The sequence below is a fragment of the Tursiops truncatus genome (genome assembly GCF_011762595.2).
Source record: "Tursiops truncatus isolate mTurTru1 chromosome Y unlocalized genomic scaffold, mTurTru1.mat.Y SUPER_Y_unloc_1, whole genome shotgun sequence".
NCBI classification, from domain to species: domain Eukaryota; kingdom Metazoa; phylum Chordata; class Mammalia; order Artiodactyla; family Delphinidae; genus Tursiops; species Tursiops truncatus.
Window position 1 is genome coordinate 1,665,649 of NW_022983136.1, and position 23,380 is coordinate 1,689,028.

Consider the following 23,380-nt stretch of genomic DNA (forward strand, 5'->3'; position numbering starts at 1 on the left):
AGGCAAATGTAGGCAGTCTTGTGGGACCTCAAGCCTCAGCCCCTTTGGCCACCAGGGCCCGGCCGTGTCCCCCGGTGGCAGTTAAAACTGGGGCCACAGCCACTGACGTAAATCCGGGGTCACTGACGTAAATCCGGGGGTCAGCAACGTAAATCTGGGTTCAGCGACGTAAATCCCCGGTCAGCGACACAAATCCGGGGCCTCAGACATAAAACCGGGATTAGTGACGTAAATCCGGGGGTCACTGACATAAAACTGAGGTCACTGACGTAAAACCGGGCCCCCAGAGGTAAAGCCGGGGCCTCAGCCGTAAAGCCGGCGCCACGGACGTAAAACTGGGGTCACTGACGTAAAACCGGGGCCTCAGACTTAGTAAAACCGGGGCCTCGGGCGTGAAGCCAGGGCTGCAGGCGCCTGTCAAGCCCAGGCGGAGTCCCTGGTGTGCTGGGCGGCGCGGGAGCCGCAGGAGGCCCGGCTCTGACCCCGAGGACACCAGGCCGCCCTGTGCGCCTCAGGCCACAGCCCTGCCCCTCGGACGTCTCCGGGTCCCCATCGCCCCGCAGCAGCCAGGCGGTGAGTTCCCGGGCCTCTGAGAGTGGCTTCCGGGGGCCTTGTGCGCCCGGCTCTGGCGGTTCTTAGAGCCAGGGGTTCCGGGGCTGCACGCGGGAGGAGGTCTTAGAAGTCGGGGTGCCGCGTGTGGGCTTCAAACCCAGCTCTTCAGGGAGCAGCCCCGGGTTATGGTGAGCCCGCGTCCCAGAGTAGGCATCGCTCAGCCGGGTTTCGGGGGTTTTCAGAGGAAGTGGTTCCAAGTGTAGCTGTAGATCCTGTATTTGCGGGGTGCAGGGGAGCGAGTTCAGCATCCTCCTCGGTCCCCATCCTGAACGTGAACCCTGTGGTTCTCATTTACCCGACATTACAGATCAGGAAACCGAAGCCCAGAGAAATTCCGATTTTCGCTCGTAGTCACTCACGGTGAACAGGGACTCGTGGACTCAAGAGTCAGGCAGCCCAGGACCCCATGCCATCCTGCCTCCCAGGAAGCTGCGCAGACACTCACTGCTTCGATGCAGTGCGACTGCATTCCTGCTCATGCACCGGTCTGCACAGGGGCTGGCGCAAAAACCACAGACTGGGTGGGTGGTTTCCAGGCCAGAGGCGTGTTTCCTCGTAGTTCTGGGAGCTGGAAAGCTACGATGGAGGTGTTGGCTATTGTGGCTCGTGATGAGGGGCCCCTTCCTGGCTTGTAGGTGGGTGGCTGCCTGCCTACTGCTCACGCGGCCTTTTCCAAGCGCAGAGGAACGGAGAGAGGGGTGTCTCTCCTCCGCCTCTTACCGTCTTAGGGCCCCACCCTTACGAGTGCCTTTAATCATAATCACCTTCTAAGAGCCCTGTCTTCAGACACTGTTGCCTTGGGTGTTAGGGCTGCAACATAAGAGTTTTCGGGGGACACAGTTCTGTCCAGGGCATATTAGCAAGCACAAAAATAAATGATTACTAGATATTTGGAACCCTTTGCAATTCTATGCTTTATGTTTCTGAGGGGCTGCACTGTCTTCCTTTCCATGTTGCATATTAATTTCCCATTGCTTCTGTAACAAACTACCACAAATTCGGTGGCTTAAAACAACGTAAATTTATTATCCTGCAGCTTTAGGGATCAGAGGTCTGGAGTCAAGGTGTTGGCAGGACTTTGTTCCCTCAGGAAGCTTCAGAGAGCGTGCGCTTCCTTGCCTTTTCCGGCTTCTGGAGCCGCCCTGCATTCCTTATCCTGTGGCCCCTTGCCCCACGCAGTGTCTTCCCCACACTGCGTCTCTCTGACAGTCCTCTTCTGTAGTCAGATCTCCCTTTGCCCTGAAGGACAGTTGCCATTCTGCTGGGTCTGCCTGGCTAATCCAGGGCTCTGCCATCTCAATATCCTTAACTTAGTCACATCTTCACTTTTACCACGTAACATAATGTATTCACCGGTTCCAGGGATTTGGATGTCCGTGTCTTTGGGGGGCCATTACTTCGCCTGCCACGTGGTGAGTACTACATTGAAGCAAACTGCTTTCTAATATCATTATGCTATGCTAATCAATAAATTACTAACTTAATATTCTAAAGTTAGAGTCACATATGTTTCAGCTTACTAAAGTGGCAAATGGTAGGCACACCTTGGAAGACACACTTACAAGGAGATATTTCAGTTTCTCATATAATTAGCCTATTTTCCTTGGAAATCAAATCAGGACTTGCCAGTTGTTGAAATGGGCTATCACCAGAATCATTTACTTTCTCAATAATTTAAAAGTATGTGGTGAACTAACATGTGCTTAAAGATCCTGAGTCTGAGTAAACAATTTGTTAAGATCCCTTCTAAAATTTTTCTCATGCTTTCCCGAGGATACAGATAGATGGTCAGTTATTTTCTGCAGCATTTCTCCTCTGATATGGGATATACTTGGGAAGCATCTCTTAGGGTTAATGTTGAAAGTGTTGCTTATTTATTCTAAGTATTCTGCACCTATTTCTAACAAAACACTTTCCTTTGAATTCTGTGTCAGTTTTATCTTCTTCAGTGTACTTGAAAATTGCCAGGTAAGTCCAGCAACTTCATCAGCCTTCATCCTCCTCCTTAAGAGTAACAAAAGGAAGGATTCTTACTTAATTTGGGGAGTACCCTTCGGGGAATTTCATTGGCTAGGATATTATGTAAGTGGATGAAAGATATTACATGAAGATTGGCCATTGCCCAACTGGAGGAAAGAAAAGAGTTCATCGTAAGCCTGCCTTAAGGCCTTCACAAGAAAACTACTAGGTACCTATAACCATAGTGTGAGTCATGTCAGAGAATCTCATAGCTGAGATTCGTCTGTTTGTTTGTTTTCCTTGAAATCTGCACTCCCTGCCCACAGAGTGAAGTCTACTTGTCGGTGAGGCATCCACGGTCGTTCTCAGTAGGTTTTCAAAATATATTGGATTTAGGAGCCAAATCACTTGCCTCCTCCCCATGCCCCCAGCACCCCTCACCACTGCTCCAGAGTCTTCTCAGTGCCTTCCTGATATCCAGCACTTAGCCCCTGTCTTGATTTTAAGGAAAACTCTGGGTTAGTTCTAAACCCCAAATGTTTAAACCAAGCCTCCTCTGTCTAGCTCACCCCCAGACATCCTACAGATGGTTTTGTTTTGCTTTTGGTCCCAAGTCTATGGTCCTTGGACACGTGCTCTTGGTGACCAGTTATCTGGTCCTTCATGTTTCAAGCTCCATTAATATCTCATTTCCAGAAAGCGCCATTCATAACTAGGTGTCATAAATGATTAACTCCAACAGATAGTCATGGCTATCTGATACATACATAATTTTTTTTTAACATCCTGAATCTCATTCTGATGAAGTACAGTAAATAATTCAGGTCCCATGGTCGAACGTTGAGAGTGAGGTCAGTTAGATGAATGAAGCTTGAAGATAAATACAATTCCATTAACAGAAGTTTATAATAATGATTTATCTAAACGTCTATTTGAAACGAAACAAAAAGCACTTGGGGTGGTGTCAGCAGGAAGTGCATATAGAATCGCAAAGTCAGTTCTGGGCCCCTCGTCTCTTAAACACGTGCAGCCCATCGACAGAAGCAGGAATGTAGAGATATCCACGTTCGTTTCTCGATCCTACTCTGAAGTCAGCAGGGTGGGATGCATGGCAGAAATTTTGAGGATGCTTTAAATGTTGAGTAATCTCCGTACATCTCATGTCTTCTTGGTCTTTGTCATTTGTTCTCAAAATGACAACATATGTTCTCATTTGCAACAAAATACGTAATTCTGGTAAATTGTGATGTACAGTTGATGCTCGTTAAGCACCATAGGATTGATTGTAGGGTTACAAATCAGTTTTGGATTAGGCAAATTCCTATACAGGGATTCTGCAGGTAGTGAGCATCAGCTGTGATTGGTGAATCTCTATGACCACGTTTTCTCTTTGCTCTTGTGTGTGCTTATACGCTCATTTATATGAGGGTTTATCATTGACTATTAGGGAATGATAATGGTGCTGAAAAACATGGATGTGGAACTTGGAAGGCATCCACATGACACAAGAAGTCATTCAGACCCAACTATTAGAAAGAGTGAGTGGGCTCTCAGCAGAATGGTGAGAAATAAAATGAAAAATTGCACTTTCTGCAAAATAATATCTACTGGTCATTTATCAGACACTACGAGTGTGATGTGACAGTGTCACGAGTAACCTGGGTTAAAGAGACGATGAGCGACCTGGGTAACTAGTGCATCTCAGATAAGCAAACTTTGGAGATTAAACAACAACCATGTTTTGGTTGTAGCTCATGACTTCGCGGGTTAGGTGTTTGGAGAGAACTCAGCTGGGCCCTTGTGCTCCACTTGGCACTGAGGGAGGTCTCGCAGCGGTGTGCAGATGGCAGATGGGGTCTGGAGGGTCCAAGGGGCTTCCACTCACAAGTCGGTTGCCCTGGTAAGTGGATGGAAGTCTGGATTCAGCTGGTAATGCCCACCCGAGAGGATTCCAGAGGCCCCAAGGATTCCAGGATTCCAGATGCTGTCAGATTTCTGTGATGTAGACTTGGAGACCCAGAATGTCCCTTCAGTTGGTCAAGCAGCTCAGCGCAGAGAGGAATGTAGCGCGCTCTTTCTCTCTCTCTCTCTCTCTCTCTCTCTCTCTCTCTCTCTCAGTTGCAGAAAAGGCAAAAAGTGCACCCCGTGAAGTTATCCTTTCTACCCTTCAGAGTACCTGTAGTGAACATGCTGTACTTCTGTTGACTTCTACACCCCAAACCAATTAGTGGGCAATACATTTATTTTAATGTATTTTAAAAATATCTTCTTAAATCAGGCTTGTTTGCTCATTAATATTTATTTTCTTAATCTAATCACCTAGGGTGAAAATAGAAACTATAAAAAGAAAGCAAATGTAGCTTGTGATGTGCAAATAATAGTATCATTTCCTTAGAAAAGTCCAGAAAGAACAAATAAAAGTTAGCCTCAGTATCAATTAGAGAAGAAAGAATTTTAATTCATGCATGTTAATTGTTTTTCACCATTGTAATTGGTAAAGTTAGTTGAATTTCAATATTTTATTTATTGATAGAAAGATGAAAGTCAGAAGGTAGAAACATTTGGAACAGCGTTTTTTCATTCTTCTTTTTTTAAACTCCTACTACTGACTGAGGCTATTAAGGGCTTAAAAAAAAACTAAGCTTATAAATGGAATGGATTTTTCTGTGTACTAACTTAAAAAATATTTGGTGTCATACAATTTTTATAAACTACCTTTATAGTAGTGCTAACAAGTCAATATCTGGAGTCTTTAGTAGTTAGATCCCATATATTCTGTTGAATTTAAAGTTGTCAGTGTAAGAAAGTTATGTGTTGTAGTGACAGTGAATTAACTGTGGGGATTCTCAGATCTTTTAGGTGGTTTTCAGGTATGGAGACACAAATAATATATTAAGTAAACGAAAAAACAAGAGGTTAAGTTAAATGACAGAGAACTAAGGCAGTAAAATCAAGTTTCCCTGCAGAAGAGTGTGCTCAGCAGCCAGCCAGGAGAATCTGTGAATAGGAAACACATGCACAAGCTTTTCCGTCACCATCGAGGCCCCTCCCCTCGGTAGATGTCGGTTATGTGGGATCCTTCAGTTTTAAACCCAGGAATAAGCTGTAATAAAACATTAATGAAAACCAGTTTGATAAAACAGTAGAGAATTATTATTTGGTTTCTATCATGACAACTTCTCTTACCACAGCAGCGTCTCATATTTTTTGTCTTTATAAAGTTTTGCATGTGTGTAAAAGTAACCCACGCTTATCATAAAATGTAAATGTTGTAAACGTCTGTAACACAGCCAAGTGGAAGAACCATGTGACACTACAAACAGAGGAGTCCCGTCGTCAGTAGTTTGTACCAGGCTCGCGTTTAGTTCCCTTTGTAATGACAGTCATCCCCAGAGTCAGCCAGGGGTCCAGGGTAGAGAAAGGAGGGAGAGCAGCCCTGGAAGAAAGGGACCTGAGTTCCACTTGACTCTCTGTCTTATACCTGCTGTAAGTATGTGGTGATTTCCTGTAAAATGTACTTAGCAGCACCTGAAGTGACGATTCTCAAGTCCTGATCAAGGTCCTTTACCCTCTGAAGAGTCAAAGAGGCCCAGTGAATGGTCTCACCACCCAATACTTTCTCCACATAGCAGAGAGAGACCTCTGAGGACCACTTCAGCTGCCAGCAGACAAGATGCAGAAGACTTTTAACAGACTGACGGAGACACCACCATTGTCCAGTGGTGGCAGCAAGATTTTCTGTGTAGAAGGGTTTAGGGTTGGTATTCTAGCTGGAGCATAGGGGCCAAGGGATGTGAATCAAGCCACTTCTTCTCAGCAGATCCATTTATTTCACGTAACTGAAGTGTTCATTGCACATAACTTCTAAGGAGTTGATGGAATTACAGGAGGAAGGACCCCATACCCACCCACACCCATCTACAGCTGTAGAATCTAAAGACCTAAAGTAGAGATATATATTTTAAATTTGAGATGAGGCATATTAGTGTATACACAGGATATTCAGTACAGATTGAACATGGTTCTGGTGTGAGTAATGCTATCCACATGGGGCTCTGGGAAATTTTGAGCACAGGGGTATTTGAAGTGAACGAGACCACGCTACCAGAGCAGACAAACCCATTACATTTCCCACTGTGTCCTTTCTACTGTGTAATTCACCTCTCTTTTCTTTCTTAGAAAAAAAGGCAAGGTTGTTAAATTTTATTTTCATCATCAAACACAAGTTAGTTCCATTGGCCTAGAATAAGTGACATCTCAGATAGGTAGGGAGAAGTTATTTGTTCAACCACTATGCTTAAAATGTAAAGTCCTGCGTTTCTATAGGAAAAAGAATTAAGTCAGGCTCCAGAATTGGGACTTAATTTCTCACCGATCAGTAGGCAACCACATAGGTGGGATCATACTTCAGCTCGTGAACACTTAGAATCAAACATCATTTCAGAGCTGGGACTTTTTTTTTTTCCATATGTGGGACTAATTAGTATATGGGACTAATTTCCATATACTGTCAAGGGCATTGGTGTGTAAAAACTTGGGGAGTATTGGTAGCTGCATGCATTCTGATAAGGTGGGATTGCGGGCAGTGGGAAAGAGAAAGGCTGAGAAGAAGGTAAGCAGGAGTAAATCACAGAGGGTTTCATAGGTTTCAAGAGTTTCTATTAGAGTCTGTGAACAGCGATTCAGAAATTGTGCTGTGTTTCGGAATCAGCTTGTTAATTAAATGGTGCCTCCAGGGTTTCCCTTTAAAGGGTCTAATGAAGTCGATCTGGGGTAAGACCCAGAAATGGCTTTGTACTCTTTGAAAGATATATGTTAGTGGAAAGGAGCTAAAATTTGTATAATCCTGGTCACATAATTTTACATGTTATGGAGCAGAGGGCTGATCCAGTGAAAATATAGATGAAGGCACAATTATATAAGATTTGCCTGGGATAACGTCTGTCAGCAAACAGTGTTCCATGGGTGTCTTGCCTCTCTGCACTTCTTGTGAGCAGAAACACCAAGCGCCTTTTTTCTGCTCTATTTTTAAGGAAATTTCTGTAGAGAACATCCTTGGAAAATAGATGCGGTGTCTCCTTCCAGAGTAGAAGGCAGGTTTTCCTGCTGTGGAGTGCAGTAAAGAGAAAGTGTCCCTTGAGATGCTGAGCAGGTCTGCTTGCAGGTTGGGGTTTCCTAACTGTAATACATGCCCACTGAGCATGCCGCAACTGCCTGAGCCGCCTCCGCCCCCAGGAACATGCCATGCATGCTACTGCACCAGCTAACTGTAGCTTGCAGCTAGGATAAAATCTTTGAAACGTCACAGTACTTGACATGTGCTGCTGCGTTTTCATCCTACTCGTAGTTTGTTGAGCTTCTTTGATCTTTACGTTAATTTTTAAATTAATTTGAGAAGACTTGGGGCATTACTACAAAATATTTTTCTGCTCCTTCCTGCCCTCTTCTTCTGAAACTCCTATTTCACTTGTATTGGAGGGCTTGGCACTGAGGCTCTGGTTGTGTTTCTTTTTCCTTCAATATTTGTTTTCCTTTTTTAAAATTTTGACTGGATAACTTCTGTTATCTACTTTCAAGTTCACTGCTTATTTCTTACACCATCTAAACATCTGACGTTAAGCCCATCCAATAATTTTTTCATTTCGGTTGTTGTACTTTCAACACCAGAATTTCCCTTTGGCTCTTTCTCCTGCTTTCCATTTCTCCCTTGATATTTCTTATTTGTAGAATCATTGTTAGTTTATAGTCCGTTAATATTCGGAACATATTTATAACTGCTGTTTTGACATCTCTTTATACTAAATCCAACACCTAGTCCCACGCAGTCAGTTCCTATTGACTGCTTCGTTTTTTCCAGTATAGCTCACACTTTCCTGATGCTGTAGCTTGTAAATTTTGGTTGAAAACTGACATTCAAGATGAAGTACAGCAAGGACTCTAGATTTTCTCCCATAAGGGCTGCTGAATTACTTTTTTGTAACTTCCCTGAACTTCAGCTACAAAATTAGCGTCTCTCCTGATGTGCAGCTCTTGCCGTGTCCGTTGATTTTATTTATTTGCCCATCTGTTTACTTATTGAGTTTTGCCGACGTCCTTAGAGGTGGTTTCTATCTCTGCGTAGTTCAGTGATCAGTTCCAGTGGCTGGGACAGGAGTTGTGATCAGGCAGCTTTATTTCATAAGGCTTCTAACTTCCGCCAACTGACTTGTCTGTGGGTTGAGAAATATATTCAGATGTGTGGCCGATGCTCAAGTCTCTCTTGGCTTTCACTTATCACAGTGTCTTGGGTCTCCCTCAGGCTTGCATAGGACAGTAGTCAGGAAGAGGTGTGGACAGCATATCTCAGTGCTTCTATGGTTTTCCTCCTTCTAGGGTCTTCCTATTAAATCTCTGACTGGACGGCCACTCACCCTGAATACATAACAGCCTGCCACCTTGAGCTACGAAATCTATGTGATACTCCCCATCTGCTCTGAACTAAATCTGCCACTTTTAGCCAACAAAGCCATGGTTTATGAGTGACCTTTGCCCTGACTCAGTGAGCCACTTCTGGCCGTAAAGCTAGTCCAGTAGCTAGTCCATCCTTCTTTGTTGAATCATTGTTAGTTAGTATATCGTCCTTTAATATTCTGATGGACTAGCTAGGAATTCTAGGCCATCCAGACTAAGCAGAGAATGCTATGACGGTTGAGCAGGAAAGCTACAGACTCACGGACAAATCTCGCCCAAAATTGTAACAGTTTTTTGTTTTTTAAGAATTAACGCTTCCCAATTTGTTGTCGTCTGCATTGGTCGAATGTTAAGGAAACTGAAATAGTTGTTTTTCACATTTTGTCTAGGAATCTACCTGTTTTCTACAAAGGGGAACCAACTAAATTTATTATAACACCCCAACCAGCAGTGGGCTCATTTATAAAATACCAAGTTAAAGATGTTCAACTGTCATTTTGTAAAAGACTGAGTGAAATTTAGGCAGTCTACATAATTTTAAGAAATTCCATATGTTACCTAACAGTGTAATAGCTGGATCACATGAGAAGTACACTTTAAATTTTTTTATTTTTAACTGACAAAGTATTTCTCAGATTGGCTGCATCATTTTACATTCCCACCAGCAACATACAAGGTTTCCTACATTCTCACCACCCCTTGGTGTTTTCAAACCTGTTTAGTCATTGTAGTGGGTATGAAAAGTTCCTCCAAGAAAAACAGGGTAATTATAGAAACCATCTTATCTGTGTCACCTCTCTCAAGAATCAGAGTCCTGATAGAGATGTTTTCCACTGTATGAAACTGATTTTCGTGTATGTTAATGGGTTTTCCAGCTGTTTACAGCAGGAGGGTAAGTTTCATTCCAGTTACTCCACTAGGGCTGATAGCAGAGACTCATAGCTAGAATTTGAACTAAGATTCCCTGGTTCTTTTGGTAGCTTTTCGTTTCATTTGTAGGTAATAATACTTAGGAAGCGATAAGCATGCCAATTACCTTTTGGACTGTGTCAGAGGTGGTTTGTCTAATTGAATGTTTCTACATCATTAGATACAGGCCAACCATGTCTTGTGTTTATTTACTGTGTCTATTATGTTTTATATGGGGTTTTGTTTGTTTGTATGTCTATGTGGTCCATTTCTTTGCTCCCTTATTTGAATTTATTTCACTGTCTTGAGTGTTAGGAGGTCTCCAAACACAGCCTCCACACAGTTCTGCCCCTCTCCTTGTACAAAGACCACTCCTCCCACCAGTAGAGCTTGTGTTCCTTCCACTAGCAACGTGGCTGAGTTTTAAACCACAGTGACTGGGGGTGGATTCTTACGCAGCAATATATAACCCCAAATTTCAGGAATATTTGTATTGTGTTTTCATGTGGACCTTTATATGTTTATAATGTCCTTATTCTCATTTTTCCTTTCTCAGTTTTCTACTCATTTATTTATTACCTTTAATTTTCTGACTCCCACCTATTATATTCCCCCCACCCCAAAGACACTCTGTTTCCTGTCTTTCTCTTGAGGATTCTTTTCATTTACAGTTGTGTTATTTCTAAATTGTAAGAACACTTAAGATTATTATACTTTTTTCCTATCCTCATTGCACTTTTCTTTAGTTATATTTTCAATTTAAATATGTTTAGTCCTTGACTAATTCCTTAACTGGTCCAGTTTGCACCTAATCATCCCATTTCTTGCTGTGTGTAGGACAAGTCAGCGTTCAACTTCTGACAGAAATTCACAGGTATCCTTGACACCACTGATTCAGTAACACATAATATATTCCATTTTTTTTTTTTTTTGCAGAATAACTGGTGATGAATCAGTAGTCACAGGTGTTCCAACACCTTACGTTTTCAAAGACATTTTATACATTTTTGTAAGACTTTTTATGTTCTACATAAATTTTCACCACCATCCTTTGTAATACACAGATTCAACTTTGCATTGTACTGAATCAGTGTCTCCTCAACTTCTTTGAAAATAATGTCGACTGTAGTTATATAATAGACTCTCCATAGACGCTACTTTTTCAGTCATTTCAACCTTGGCATTGACTCCTGGAATAAACAACAAGGTAGTATTGGTAACATCCATTGACTCATAAAGGGCCAAGAAAGTTCACTTGAAATTATTTGTCTTGGTATTTATTGACTAATGATAATACTTCCAATGTCATTAATTCATCAAACAACTGTTCTCACCAAAAGACTAATAGTCTTTAAACAGGCCACTTTACACACATTGCTTCAACAGCTGCAGTCAGACGTAATTATTGATAATTCATCATGGGGACCCTGCTTTCCCTGCTTGACTGGAAAGAGAATCACTCAGAAAATTACTTTATTGCAGCCTTAATTTATTATTATTTTGTATTTGTGAAGGAATTCTGTCCTGATGTTAGACTGCTTTATACATTTAGTAATTTTTCTGAATGCTGCTTTTCTGTGAGGTGGAAAGAGTGGGTTGAATGTATAATCTGGTAATGTTGGTGTATATTGTATTATTTTAGCCCAAGTATAGTGTCATTACATAATAAACACAATGTTTACCATCTATTTAATTAAGAAAATAGTGCATACTCCATAATGCCTGAAAAATCATGAGAATCAAAGTTTACTTTTTTCTTCTTTTCTTCCTTTGACCTAATGGGACCTTTAGTTTCCCCACTATCTGATGATCTTGTTTGTCACTTTTCAGAGCCCCTTCAGCATAAGAAAGGGATCTAACAATCATTCAGCCTCTTTGATTATGTTGTGTAGCTCTTTTATGTGCGACTTTCTTAATTCACTTGATTCGTCTGGGACTGGTAGATATTGTGTCTCCTTCTGTTGTTTTGACCACCTCAAAACTTTGTGTTTTCTCTAGTTTTTGCTTCAAGGAAGTTGTGTCTTTCATTTGTGGCACAGGGAGCATTAACCTTTTGTATGTGCTTTGCATACTTTAGATTTTTAAATGTCTCTCTCTGGTCTGGATCTGCCTTGGCTTGAATCAAAAGCATATTCCTTGCGTTGGTTTTTGTTTGCCTTTGTCTATCTTTTCACCTATATCCTTTTTTAAATCACTTTGCTTGAGTGCAGGGAACATTGAGTGGAATTTTGTTGATGACACAAACGAAAAGCCTTTTTTCTTCTATAAACTTACATTTATTGTTGTGGCAGATATTTAAAATCCGAGTTTTCTTGCTTTAGATATCTGTGACTCTGTGTGTGTGTGTGTAAAACTGTTGTGGTGCGCCCATCTCCGTGTTAGTGGTGCCAAGGAGAGTCTAGTATTAGGTTCGTACCTGACAAACACTTGATGAGTAGAGGAATGGATGTTTAGGATCACGCATTTTAGTCTCGGGTGAACCCAAGCCTCGCCACTTCCTAGCTATGCAATCTTGAGAAACTCATGGAATCTCTGTTTTTTTAAAATTCATCTGATAAATTGAGACATTACCACCCGCCGTACAGTGTTGTTGAAAAAGTTGCACGCAGTCCTGCTTATAAAATCACGGTGCTGGCACGATTGAAGTGATCGAGAGACAAGATACACAAGTTTCCTCACATCCTGCCGTGTCAGGTCTGACAACCAATGTCGGTGGGATCCAACCCATGTTTTGCTTTAAGTGAAATTCCTTAAAGTACCTAAGCCTTTTAATTTCTTCAAGAAAACCATGACCAAATTCAACTTTGGATTGTTAGACTAAAAGCAGTTTATCAATCCAGTGCCTGAGAGAATGCAGTTGTTTCAAAACAGGAACAGACGGCCTTGTTAAAGCATTCCAAAAATAGTGTTCCAGAGGTGGAAGGAATTGGACACAAAACAGATCCTTGTCCTCGTTGTTGAATTCACCGGTGGTGAGAGGTCGGCTTCCAGGAGTTAGATATTTAATTAGGCCACTGATTCATACCATGATAATAAAAAAAGTGAATCGTCTTAGTTTCATACTGAGAATAATGGTTTTATCTTATCCAACTACATTAAACATCGTGCAGCCAGCGTGTCAATTACAAAGATAGTGTGTATCAGAGAATGAGAGATCTTTCTGGGTATTTTTTAAACTTAATTAATTGATGTATTTATTTTTGGCTGCGTTGGATCTTCATTGCCGCGTGGGCTTTACTCTAGTTGGGGCGGGCGGGGGCAACTTTTTGTTGTGGTTCGCGGGCTTATTCAGGTGGCTTCTTTTGTTGGGGAGCGCAGGCAGGCTTCAGTAGTTGTGGATCGTGGGCTCTAGAGCACAGGCTCAGTAGTTGTAGCGCACGGGCTTAGTTGCTCTGTGGCATGCGGGATCTTCCCGGACCAGGGCTCGAACCTGTGTGCCCTGCATTGGCACGCGGATTCTTAACCACTGCGCCACCAAGGAAGTCCCTTTCTGGGTATTCTTTATCATATGAAAATGGAACTTTTTTTTTAACCTGCTTATTGTCTGTTCTCTGAATAGAATTAAGATCCGTGAGGCCACAACCCATGTCTGTTTTGTTTACTTAAACAGTGCATGGTACACAGTAAATTCAATCAAAGTTTATTTTTAAAACATTTGAATGAATGAAGTCTTTCACCTGAAAAATGAATGGAATATTTGATCTTTGATAGAGATATCCCTGAGGCATGCAGAGGAGAGAAACTGTATTAATCCTTTCTTTCTCAGGTAGGCTAAATTATTTCTGTGAATACAAAGCTGCTACCTTCTTGAGTTATCCACTGCGGTGTGTAGTTTAGAGGAGAGACCCATCTGAAGAGAGTGTTTCAATTATCACCTAACTGGGGTGATAGCAGGATTAAACTAGATGGGAGAGGTGACATAATAAAGAATGACTGAGAGTTTCTGCATGTTGAATAGTCAGAGGACATTGTCCAGAAGTGCCTGGGTGATGGGAAGAATGAGCTAGACCCCAGGGAGACAAGCGTTCCAGGCAGAGGAAGGAGCACAAGTAAATGTGTGATGTGAAAACAGACTTCTGTTCAGAGTAAAAACTAGCTTACTTGTCTGGGAGTGTAGTCAGTAAAAGAGGAGAGGATTTAAAGATAAGGTAGATTTTATTTACTTAACTTTTATTGTTTTCACTTTTAATCCAGGCGAGGAAGTTTGCTTTTTATCTTAAGCGTTTGGTGTATTTTAAACAGAGTAGTGACACTGTCACCTTCACCTTTAAATGCTTTTTAGAAGATCACTCTGGCTCCTTGTGTGGAGAAAGCATTTTAAAGAGGATGTAAAAAGAGGATTTAGGTGACTGTTACACTCAAGGATTATAAGGATTTGGAGCAGCGTGGGGTTCAAGAAAGTAAGACACATCTGGATGCATTTTGTACATCGAATGACGGGAATTGAAAATGATGGATTGAAAATGGTGGATTGAAAATGAGGAAACAAAAATCAGAGCTAATGGTAGAAAGAATTTGGCACTTCAGCAAATGAATTGCTAAATGGTGACCTTTATAGATCTGGAGAAGAAAGGAAATGGTATAGGATTGAGGATGGGTTGGAATTCAGAGTTTGTTTTGAGATCCTGATGTTGAGATTCCCATTACACAAGTAGGAGGAGATGTCGCATCTGAACTTAAGGGATTTGTTCCCATATACGTGGTATTTAACAGTATTAAACTGTGCAGTTCCACGGCAGACATTTGTAAGGTAGAAGGGAAAAGGACCCCAAAGAGATCCCTAGGAGTTCTATAACATTTAATTATTGAGCCACCAGGCAGGGGCTCTTAAAGGAGACGGAGAAGGAGAAAGGAAAGCCAACCAAAAAAAAAGATTCGAAAAGCGGAGAGTGTTTACCCCTGTGGAATGCTGCTCAGCCATCGGTCCTGACATGTCACGTCTGCAAGAGCAAAGCAGTAATCGTTGGATTTGAGGACTAGCAGGGGTGCTGCCCGGGAGCTTGAGAGGTTTAGTGTAGCTGGGATGGTGAGAAGTAAAGCCAGAATTGTGTGGGAGAATATGGAGTTAGGAAAACAGAGACTGAAGGTAGCCCATTCAGTATGTTTTGATTTGACGGAGAACCAAAGATGTGTCCTCTCGGGAAGAAGCCGTGGTGGTGGTTAGGGCGTTGTTGGACAGGGGCCTGGCAATTGTGCTGCAGCACTTCAGCCTTCTACCAAAATGGGACCAAGCTCATCCAGAAAGACTCTTGGACGTACCTACAGGTCATGTTTGATAAGGGCACCCTTGACCAGTCAAGTTGACGTGCAAACTAATCAGATCACAGATGTGTTCCTCCATCCATGTTCACTGCCTGCCTTTCCCTTACAAAGCCTAACTTGTATCTAAAGCCATTCTTGAACCCACCTTATCTGACACTCAGACTTCCCCAACCACAAAGCTTCCGACTGGCCATTCAGCTTGAAATCTGCAGACAGGAGATACAGAACCTCTTAAAGCAAGCGGGTCCACCTTTGGGATCCCTGCTGTCAAATTCTTCCTAATGGATCGTCCCTCAGTAACTCACACTTGTTCTGGTTCTGACTGAATGGTTAGGAATACATGAAATCCCTACTCGATATATCTATCCTTCAAATATTTGAAAACTGCTATCTTACTTTTTGGAGTTAATTTTCTTCACTTTTGTGCATTATGTTTTAACAATACAAATTCTTGCAAGGCTCAGTTCAGCTCTACTGTTCTCTAAGTGTATGGGCTTTGCTGTTGCTGATCTCCTCAGAATGTGTGATGTTCACCACAGAACTCGGACAACAGGAAGGGACCAACTGGTACACATATAGTGGTCCATGACCCCCACCATAATTTCTACACAAAAGTGAAGCCCTAGAAATGGAGGAAATACAGCTCCTAAAGATGCTTGTAAGCAATAGACATACTGATTTCTAGAAAGATTTAACATTGCTTTCAGGGTTTAGAAGGCCAAAATAAAGTTTTTTAAACTCTGCAAATAATATGTTGTGGGAATTAAATTTATACTCTAGAAATATTTCCTCAAGTCTAAAAAAACATATACAAGAAGTTAACACTGTGTATATTAGCGACATGTTAGGAATAACTCATCAAATATAATAAATTGCTGCATATTTTTATAAGAAACTACTATACCGTGCTTAAAAAGAATGATGGGATAGTTGTATTTCTTAACATGGAATATTGTGCAAGCAGAATAGCCAAAAGAAAGCGACATGTTGCCATACGTGAGACAGAAATTTTAGAATAGCTAAAATAAAACGTCAATTTTTGTACAAGGCATAATTTACTTTTTATAAAAATTTTATAACACTTGTATATTCAGAAGGAAAAATCAAAGAAATATTCAGAATGTCAGGCAGTAGTAATTTATTAGGTACCGCACCAATTTGGGAGACTTCCACTCTTTTAATACGTGAGTGGATTTTGTAATGCTTGAATTTGGATGGTTTTTATACACTCTAATCAGGAGAAATGTAACAATGTTAGAAAACAATAGGAATTAAAGGAAGAATAAATTAGTATATTTTTATTTCTATCCAAGTTACCTCTGGGACGGTGTCCACAGCCATCTGGCTGGTCTGGTGATTCTCCTCCTTCTGATCTTATCTCTCACTTTTCTGTCCATGAATCTTGGTGTTTAGTCAGGCTGCTCTGACCTACTCTGTGTTTAAAAAATCGGATTTGCACACGCTCCCATCCTTATTTCTGTAGGTGCCAGGCTCTCCTTAACACATGGTATTGACTGAAGGACCAAGGGTGACATAACACTCATCGACATTCGTCCACTGGAATACATTACCACTGTCACATCACTGACGTAAATTCCTAGGACTCTTACAGACTAAACAACAGCAATTACAACAAGCAGACGGATTTCACAGGCCAGTGTGTGCTCAGATCCATATCTGCTTTGCTGACAGGTCAAAATACTGTTGAGTTTCTATGCTTCCACAAACTGGAAAACTAAAGAGTTTCTCTTTTTTTTATTTTTCATACCACCATGCTTGGTTCACACTTGGTATTCCATGTAACGGATTTATCTTAGAGGTTCCAAATCGAAAAGTCAGTGGAGGGAGGAGAGATACAGAAAGAAGCTACTATTTCTCATTTTGTAATTTAATAAAATATGAGAACAGAACTTCAGTTTTTACTTTGACTCTTTACAAAGCTTTGGGAATAACCACTGTCTACTTCTGCTCTTGGCAAGTAACCCTACAGCGTCCCTGGGCTACCCTACGGCTGCCACAAACAACACTGCTTGCAAAGATCATATCCACCTTACATCTGGCCCTTCTTTTTGTTCCTGAAAGCTTGTATTCCTGATGTGCTATCCCAAATACACTCTCTTTCTCTACAGATTATTATTGTTATTGTTATCATTATTATTATTGCCAAGTCTCTGACATGTCGCTTTGCCATGTAGATTTTGTTTTGTGAAGAGAAATGTGGGAAATGAAACACTCCAAGCAACAGAGACACTTAATTTTCAAGGGCATCTGGAAAATTCACTGAGGTAGGTCATATTTGGGGCCACACAATAAATTTCAATAACTTTAAAGGATTTAAGTCATTCAAATTATGTTTTCTGGTTACAGCAGAATTAAATCAGGTATGCAGTAATTTGTAAAGTATGCCAGAATTTGAAGTTAGACAATAAACTCCTCAGCAGTACCTGGGTCAAAAGAAATCACAAGACAAATTAGAATATGTTTTGAATTTAACAGAAATGAGCAACAACGTATGAAAATTTGTGGGATGCAATAAAAGCAGAACAGAAGGAAGTGTACAGCTTTCATTTTGCTTTTTTTAATGAGAAAAGAAGGTCTCACATTAGTGAGCTAAAGCTTCCTCCAGGAGAAACTAGGGAAGGAATAACAGATGAAATCAAAACCTGGCAGAAGAAAGTAAGTGAAAAAGATATTATAAGAAATCAATGAAAATGAAAACAGAAAACCACCAGAGGAAATCAGTATGCCAAAATCTGGTTTCCTGGAAAGATCAATAAAAATGATAAACGTTCTAATCAGAATGGTCAAGAATAAAAGAGAGAAGACATGAATTACCAATAGCAAGCAAGAAAGATACTATACCACTAACGATTCTACAGATGCTAGGAGGACACAATAAAAGTGTTATGCCAGTGAATTAGATAACATAGGTAAGGTAAAAATAATCCTGAAAAATTACCAGTCAGTCAAGGGAAAAGGAGATGACCTGACTGACTCTGCCTATTGGAAACATAGATTTCGAAGTTTAAAAAAATTTCCACAAAAATGATACCAGGCACAGAGAGCTACACTATTGTATTCTACCTAACATTTAGGAATGGAAAAATAATAATGCCACCAATCCTAACAAATTCTTCCACAACTTAGAAAGGACGGGGGGAACACTTCTAAACTCAGTTTAAGACCTTTGCCTAATCTGTATTGAAATGTGAAAAGAGACATTTCAAGAAATGAAATTATCTTTATAAACATAGATGTGGATTTGAAATATGGATCAAGGGGCAATAGTGGTTGAATATTAGCTTTCCATAGGTCCCTAGTTCTGAATTAGTTTAGAAGTTTCTCCCCTCTTTCCACTAACGCTTAACAGCAACCACAGCATGAGTGTAGAAACAGATAGTGTGTTGGATGTAATCTGGGGTTAGCCATTTGCACATCAGCGTAAAAGAAATGTGTGTGTATGTGTGTACGTGTCCTTAAAGCATACGCTGGCCTCTCTCTGCGCTTCAGTAACTCCATCCTCTGGAAGGTGGAGTGGGTTAGCTGATGGATGCGTTTGGTAGGAATCACTGAGCAGGTACAGCTTGGCTTCATCCTTCCTCCCTCGGGAACCGTCCTGTCCGCAGAAAGCGCGTGCTCTCGTCTGCAGCCCCAAGCTGCACATTGTAGAGAAGTCCACAGCTTTTGGAGGAAGCTCGCCCTGGTCCAGCGCACTGGAAGTAGTGATAAGCCTGCAAGCTTTGAATTCAGTATGAGCACGGACGTCTTTCTAACAGAAGTAACTAAGCCACATTTATGATGATGTTGATTTGTGCACTTCTGTATCTGCATGTTTTATTTTACAGCTTGTTCTGTAACGGGTTCATGAAGAACAGTCCAACTCCTAGGGACCCCTCAGAGACCTCGGCAGTTGCTGAGAGCAGGAGTGATTTGGGACTAAGGAAGTTTATGGAAGCGTCAGGTGGATGGAGTGTTTATGAGTGATGTTTCCTCAAGAATAAGGAAGATGAGCAATGCTGGCAAGCATGAGGTAAAGAGGATCTAGATACCAGAATCTTGAGGGGGACGTGCTAAGAAGATTCTACTACAAAATGTGTGTGTGCGGGGCGTGGGTGGGGGAGGGGGTGAGGCGGGCGGGCGGTTTGAAAAACACGCCCTTGGAGTTGAAGTTTGAGAAGAATAGGAGACTCGGAATCAGATGCTAATAAACACAAGAGATCAAGGTCTCTGAATAAGGTTCTCTCTCAGAAAATAGTAAAATAATGCCAGTAGGTGAGTGAAGTTTTGTGTCAGTTCTAAAATGGAATTATCTCCTTGGGACCTTGGCATTAACCTTTCAAATAAGAATACACGGTTATTGTTCACAGCATTGCTTCCATTCTATACTTACTTTTCACAGCTTTGGGACTTCTTTTTTGGTAGCCAGGGAAGTGAATTTAAACAATTTTTCTTTCGTTTTGCTTTTATCCTATTTTGAAAACTGGCTGTGTGTTTATGGCTTAGACTTTCAATCTGTCATTTCTCTTATAAAATTTGTACAGTGACACTGATGCCAGGTGTCAAGTCCAGCCACCTCTAAAATGCCACTGTTCAAACCAGCCGTCTTAACACAGGAGCCATAAGACTTTATTGCTCTGGGGGATTAAAAAATATCCTAGAGTCTTGGTGGGGCTTTTGGGGTCTTGCCATGAATTTGTAGTGATAGCCAAAACAAAGCGGGGATATTTCTGAAGAGTGGCACTTTAAAAACTCTTTTCCTTGCTCTGCTCCATTTTGGATAGGCATGGAAATGTTTTCTGGGATGCCTTTTTCCAGATCTTACTGGAAAACCTTTCAGTGTTTTGTTGTGGAATATGATATCCGCTGTAGGCTTTTTGTAATGACCTTTATTATGTTGAGATAATTACTGTCTATTCCTACTTTCTTGAGAGCTTCTATCATGAAATGGAATTGAATTCTCCCAAATGCTTTTTCTGCATCTCTTGAGATAAGCATATGACTTTCACCTTCCATTCTGTCCATGTGGTTTGTCATATTAATCAATTTTCATATGTTGAAATATCCTTGCATCTCGGGGTAAAATGCACTATATCATGGTGTAGGATCCTTTTACTGTGCTGTTGAATTCAGTTTGCTAGTGTTGTGTTGAGAACGTGCGCATCTGTGTTCATCAAGGATATTGCCTTTAGTTTTCTTTTCTCATGGCGTCTGACTTTGGTATCAGGGTAAGGCTGGCCTCATAAGATGAGTTTGGAAGTGTTCCCTTCTTCAATTTTTTGGAATAGTTGTGGAGTTAATTCTTCTTTAAATATATGATGGAATTCATATATATACATATATACATGAGAAATGTCACAGTATGTTATGTGATTTCTGGGGAAGCTTTGGATATTCTAATCAAGTTTCCAGGACCTCTTTAAGAATAGCTTGCCAAATGTAAGATCAAGCTTCTGGCATCATCCAGACTTGGTCTTGAGCAAATTATTAATAATTGAAGATAGAAATGTGTGGGATTAAACGTAAAACTTTCTGGAAACAGAGTATCTGAAAGGCGTCTGCAATTATTTGAAAGCAGCCTAACACCCCACAGCGAGTGCTGAGCTGTGCTGACCATGGGCAGGAGGTCTGAGCAGTAACAGAGGGCAGCGTGAATAAGATACCAGCCACCTGCCAGCTGTATAGTGAAAACAGATGAAGGCTGCTGTGGGGATTTAGCAGAAGGCACTCAGCGCTGCAAGGGTTCCGGGCTTCAGTGTGTGCTTCACATTAAACTCTGTGCCAGAGGAGACTCTCAATCCCTAAGATCAGCCAAGTAGGAATAAAGTGAAATTGTCAATAGGATGCTGAATACATGAACACATTACTACATGTCAGATATGTAAGTAGAACCCAAAGGAACATATTGTATAAATCCTCTGAGAAATGACAGTAGAGAACAATGTAAGCAATAGCATGTTAAATTAGATTTTAATTTGAGGCTGAATGTCAAGAAAAATTTATATGATTATCAAATTGAGCCTGATTTGCATAGTTCCTTAAAATTATATATATATGTGTGTGTGTGTGTATAATATGTATGTCTATATATGTATAATATATATACACACATATATATATATACACACATATGTATATATAGAGAGAGCGCGCGCGAGAGAGAGGCAGAGAGAGAGTATGTAATCAACTTAGCTGAGTTAAATTTATAAATATATATACAAATTTTACTCAGCTAACTTGATTAAATTTTTAAAAGTTGTAGCAGGCTTTGGGAAAATGCTAAAGTTTGAAGTTCAGCACGTTGTTGCATATATAAAACGGAAACAGACATTAAAAGCCCTGATATAGATGTGTATCCCCGTGTTAGCTTCTTAACGTGAGACTCACCTGCATTATGAAGCAGGGATTATAATCATTTTTCTCTTTTACAAAACTGTCCTGAGAAGCAGACATGGTAATATATATTCAGATCCTTGGAAAAGTTCTGTGCAGTTGTAGAGGGTCACTGAAATGACCCATGACCTTACGTTATAGTTCTGAAATTTGCCATTTTTTGCCACCCTGTTTTTAAATCAAAGTGCTTGGCCCTTCAACAGCACCATAAGCTTTGTGAGGGAGAGCCCCGCCCCTATGAAGCCACAGTGACGGGGAAGGTAACCCGAGGCCTCGTTGTCACTGATCAGTTCAGGACCTCTATCTCCGGGGGATAAGATGGTGGCTTCTTCTGGGACTCACCCCGCTGAAGCTGTCGGAGATGCAGAGTCGCTGGGCTCACAGGCTGGGCTTGAAGCTGCCGCCGACCCTCTTCCCTCATGTGAGTAAGACCTGGGTTAAGTTTTAGCCTAATGGGTGTGGCCAAAACTGACAGCTCAGCACAGGCCTCTGAGTCTGGTTTCTAACTCTACAAATGAACTGCAGAAAATGGCTTTGTCTTTTGAGTTGAAAAACAGGATCTTGAAACTTTCAGGTGAGACAGTGTGGTCTTGAATCATGTTTTTAATCCTCAAGTGTCCTGTCTTTTGAGTGTCAGAAGGCCCAGCCCTGGAAATTTGACATGAACAAGGAAAGGGGAAAAGCTGAAATGAAGGCCTACGCTGTCCTCAAATTAAATAGACTGGACGAGGGGGATCCCCAGAAGGTTAAAGGCACCGAGGCCTCGTGGTTGGTCTGGGAGATGTCAGAAGGAGCCCCAAAGCAGGAGAGACTCCTCCAGGGGACGTTCTGGGAAACTCCACACTTAGAAGAGGTGAGGCAAGGGTAGAGCAGGATCCTGTAGCTCCATGGAAAGTCTTGGGAATGAACCCACAAAGGCACCCAAGCCTGCTGAGGTCCAGAAGATGTGTCAGGTAGCATTAACAGCGCTGCCCACAGATTCCCAAGAGGAAGGTGGGAGGGTGAGGAGAGGGGTGACGTGCCCTGAGGACACTCCCAGACTTGGTGAATATGCCCGGTGAATTTTCACTGCCTAAAAGTCAAGGCTTAACAGCAACCGTAGGAATGATGTCATAGGGGGTATAAAACTGATATGCTGAAAATTGTGGAAAGTGTTTTACCTTGTTGACTACGTGGCACCTGCTATAAGGCAGAAATAAATGCTGTAGGAAAAAATGTGTATAGTTATAGAAAGATGAGGTTATATTTTGCATTATATGTGGCTTATAAAATTATATATGCTGGGATCCAGAAAGTATAGTGGTCTGGTATTGCCTTATTTTGTTTTAAGTGTTAAAGTTATGTTTTCACTGTGTTTCCTTTAACCTTTTAGGCACCAAATTTGAGGCACTTCTAAATTTAAAGGAGAGAACAAAAACAAATACACTGTCTCCACCAAGTGTCCAGATATATAGTGCCAAGGTCTCATTTTTGTTCATTTCTAACACATTTCCTTTGACATTCTTTTGAAGAATCCGTGGAGAAACTGATAATTGATTATGTTAGTTTCCAAGTGCCCTTGTTCTCAGTACATTAAATGTATCTGAAAGAATGGTTTGCTTAGCGTCCCCATCAAAGAGCCGCCCCACCAAAAAAAATGTGTTTGCATTTTTATGTCTGCCCCATGGTAAGAAGAGGGAGGATGAGGGAATACTGTCTGCTGACCGTGTAGTTCAGTGAATAATAAACTATTAGAGACACAGACTAGTTGAATCAACATTAAGATGTAAAAAGTGAATTAAATGATGGGAGAGAGCAG

General features: G+C 41.3%; 1 protein-coding gene across 1 annotated transcript in view; it reads left to right on the plus strand.

Moving 5' to 3' along the window:
- The window catches only part of LOC117310638 (testis-specific Y-encoded protein 3-like), a 35,086-nt gene extending 12,108 nt beyond the window's left edge, over positions 1–22,978 (plus strand). Inside the window, exons 7-8 of the mRNA XM_033850343.1 lie at positions 22,198–22,435; positions 22,955–22,978. Of these exons, the coding sequence (XP_033706234.1) occupies positions 22,198–22,435; positions 22,955–22,978 (262 nt within the window). The remainder of the gene's footprint in view (positions 1–22,197; positions 22,436–22,954) is intronic.
- The last annotated feature ends 402 nt before the right edge of the window (positions 22,979–23,380 follow it).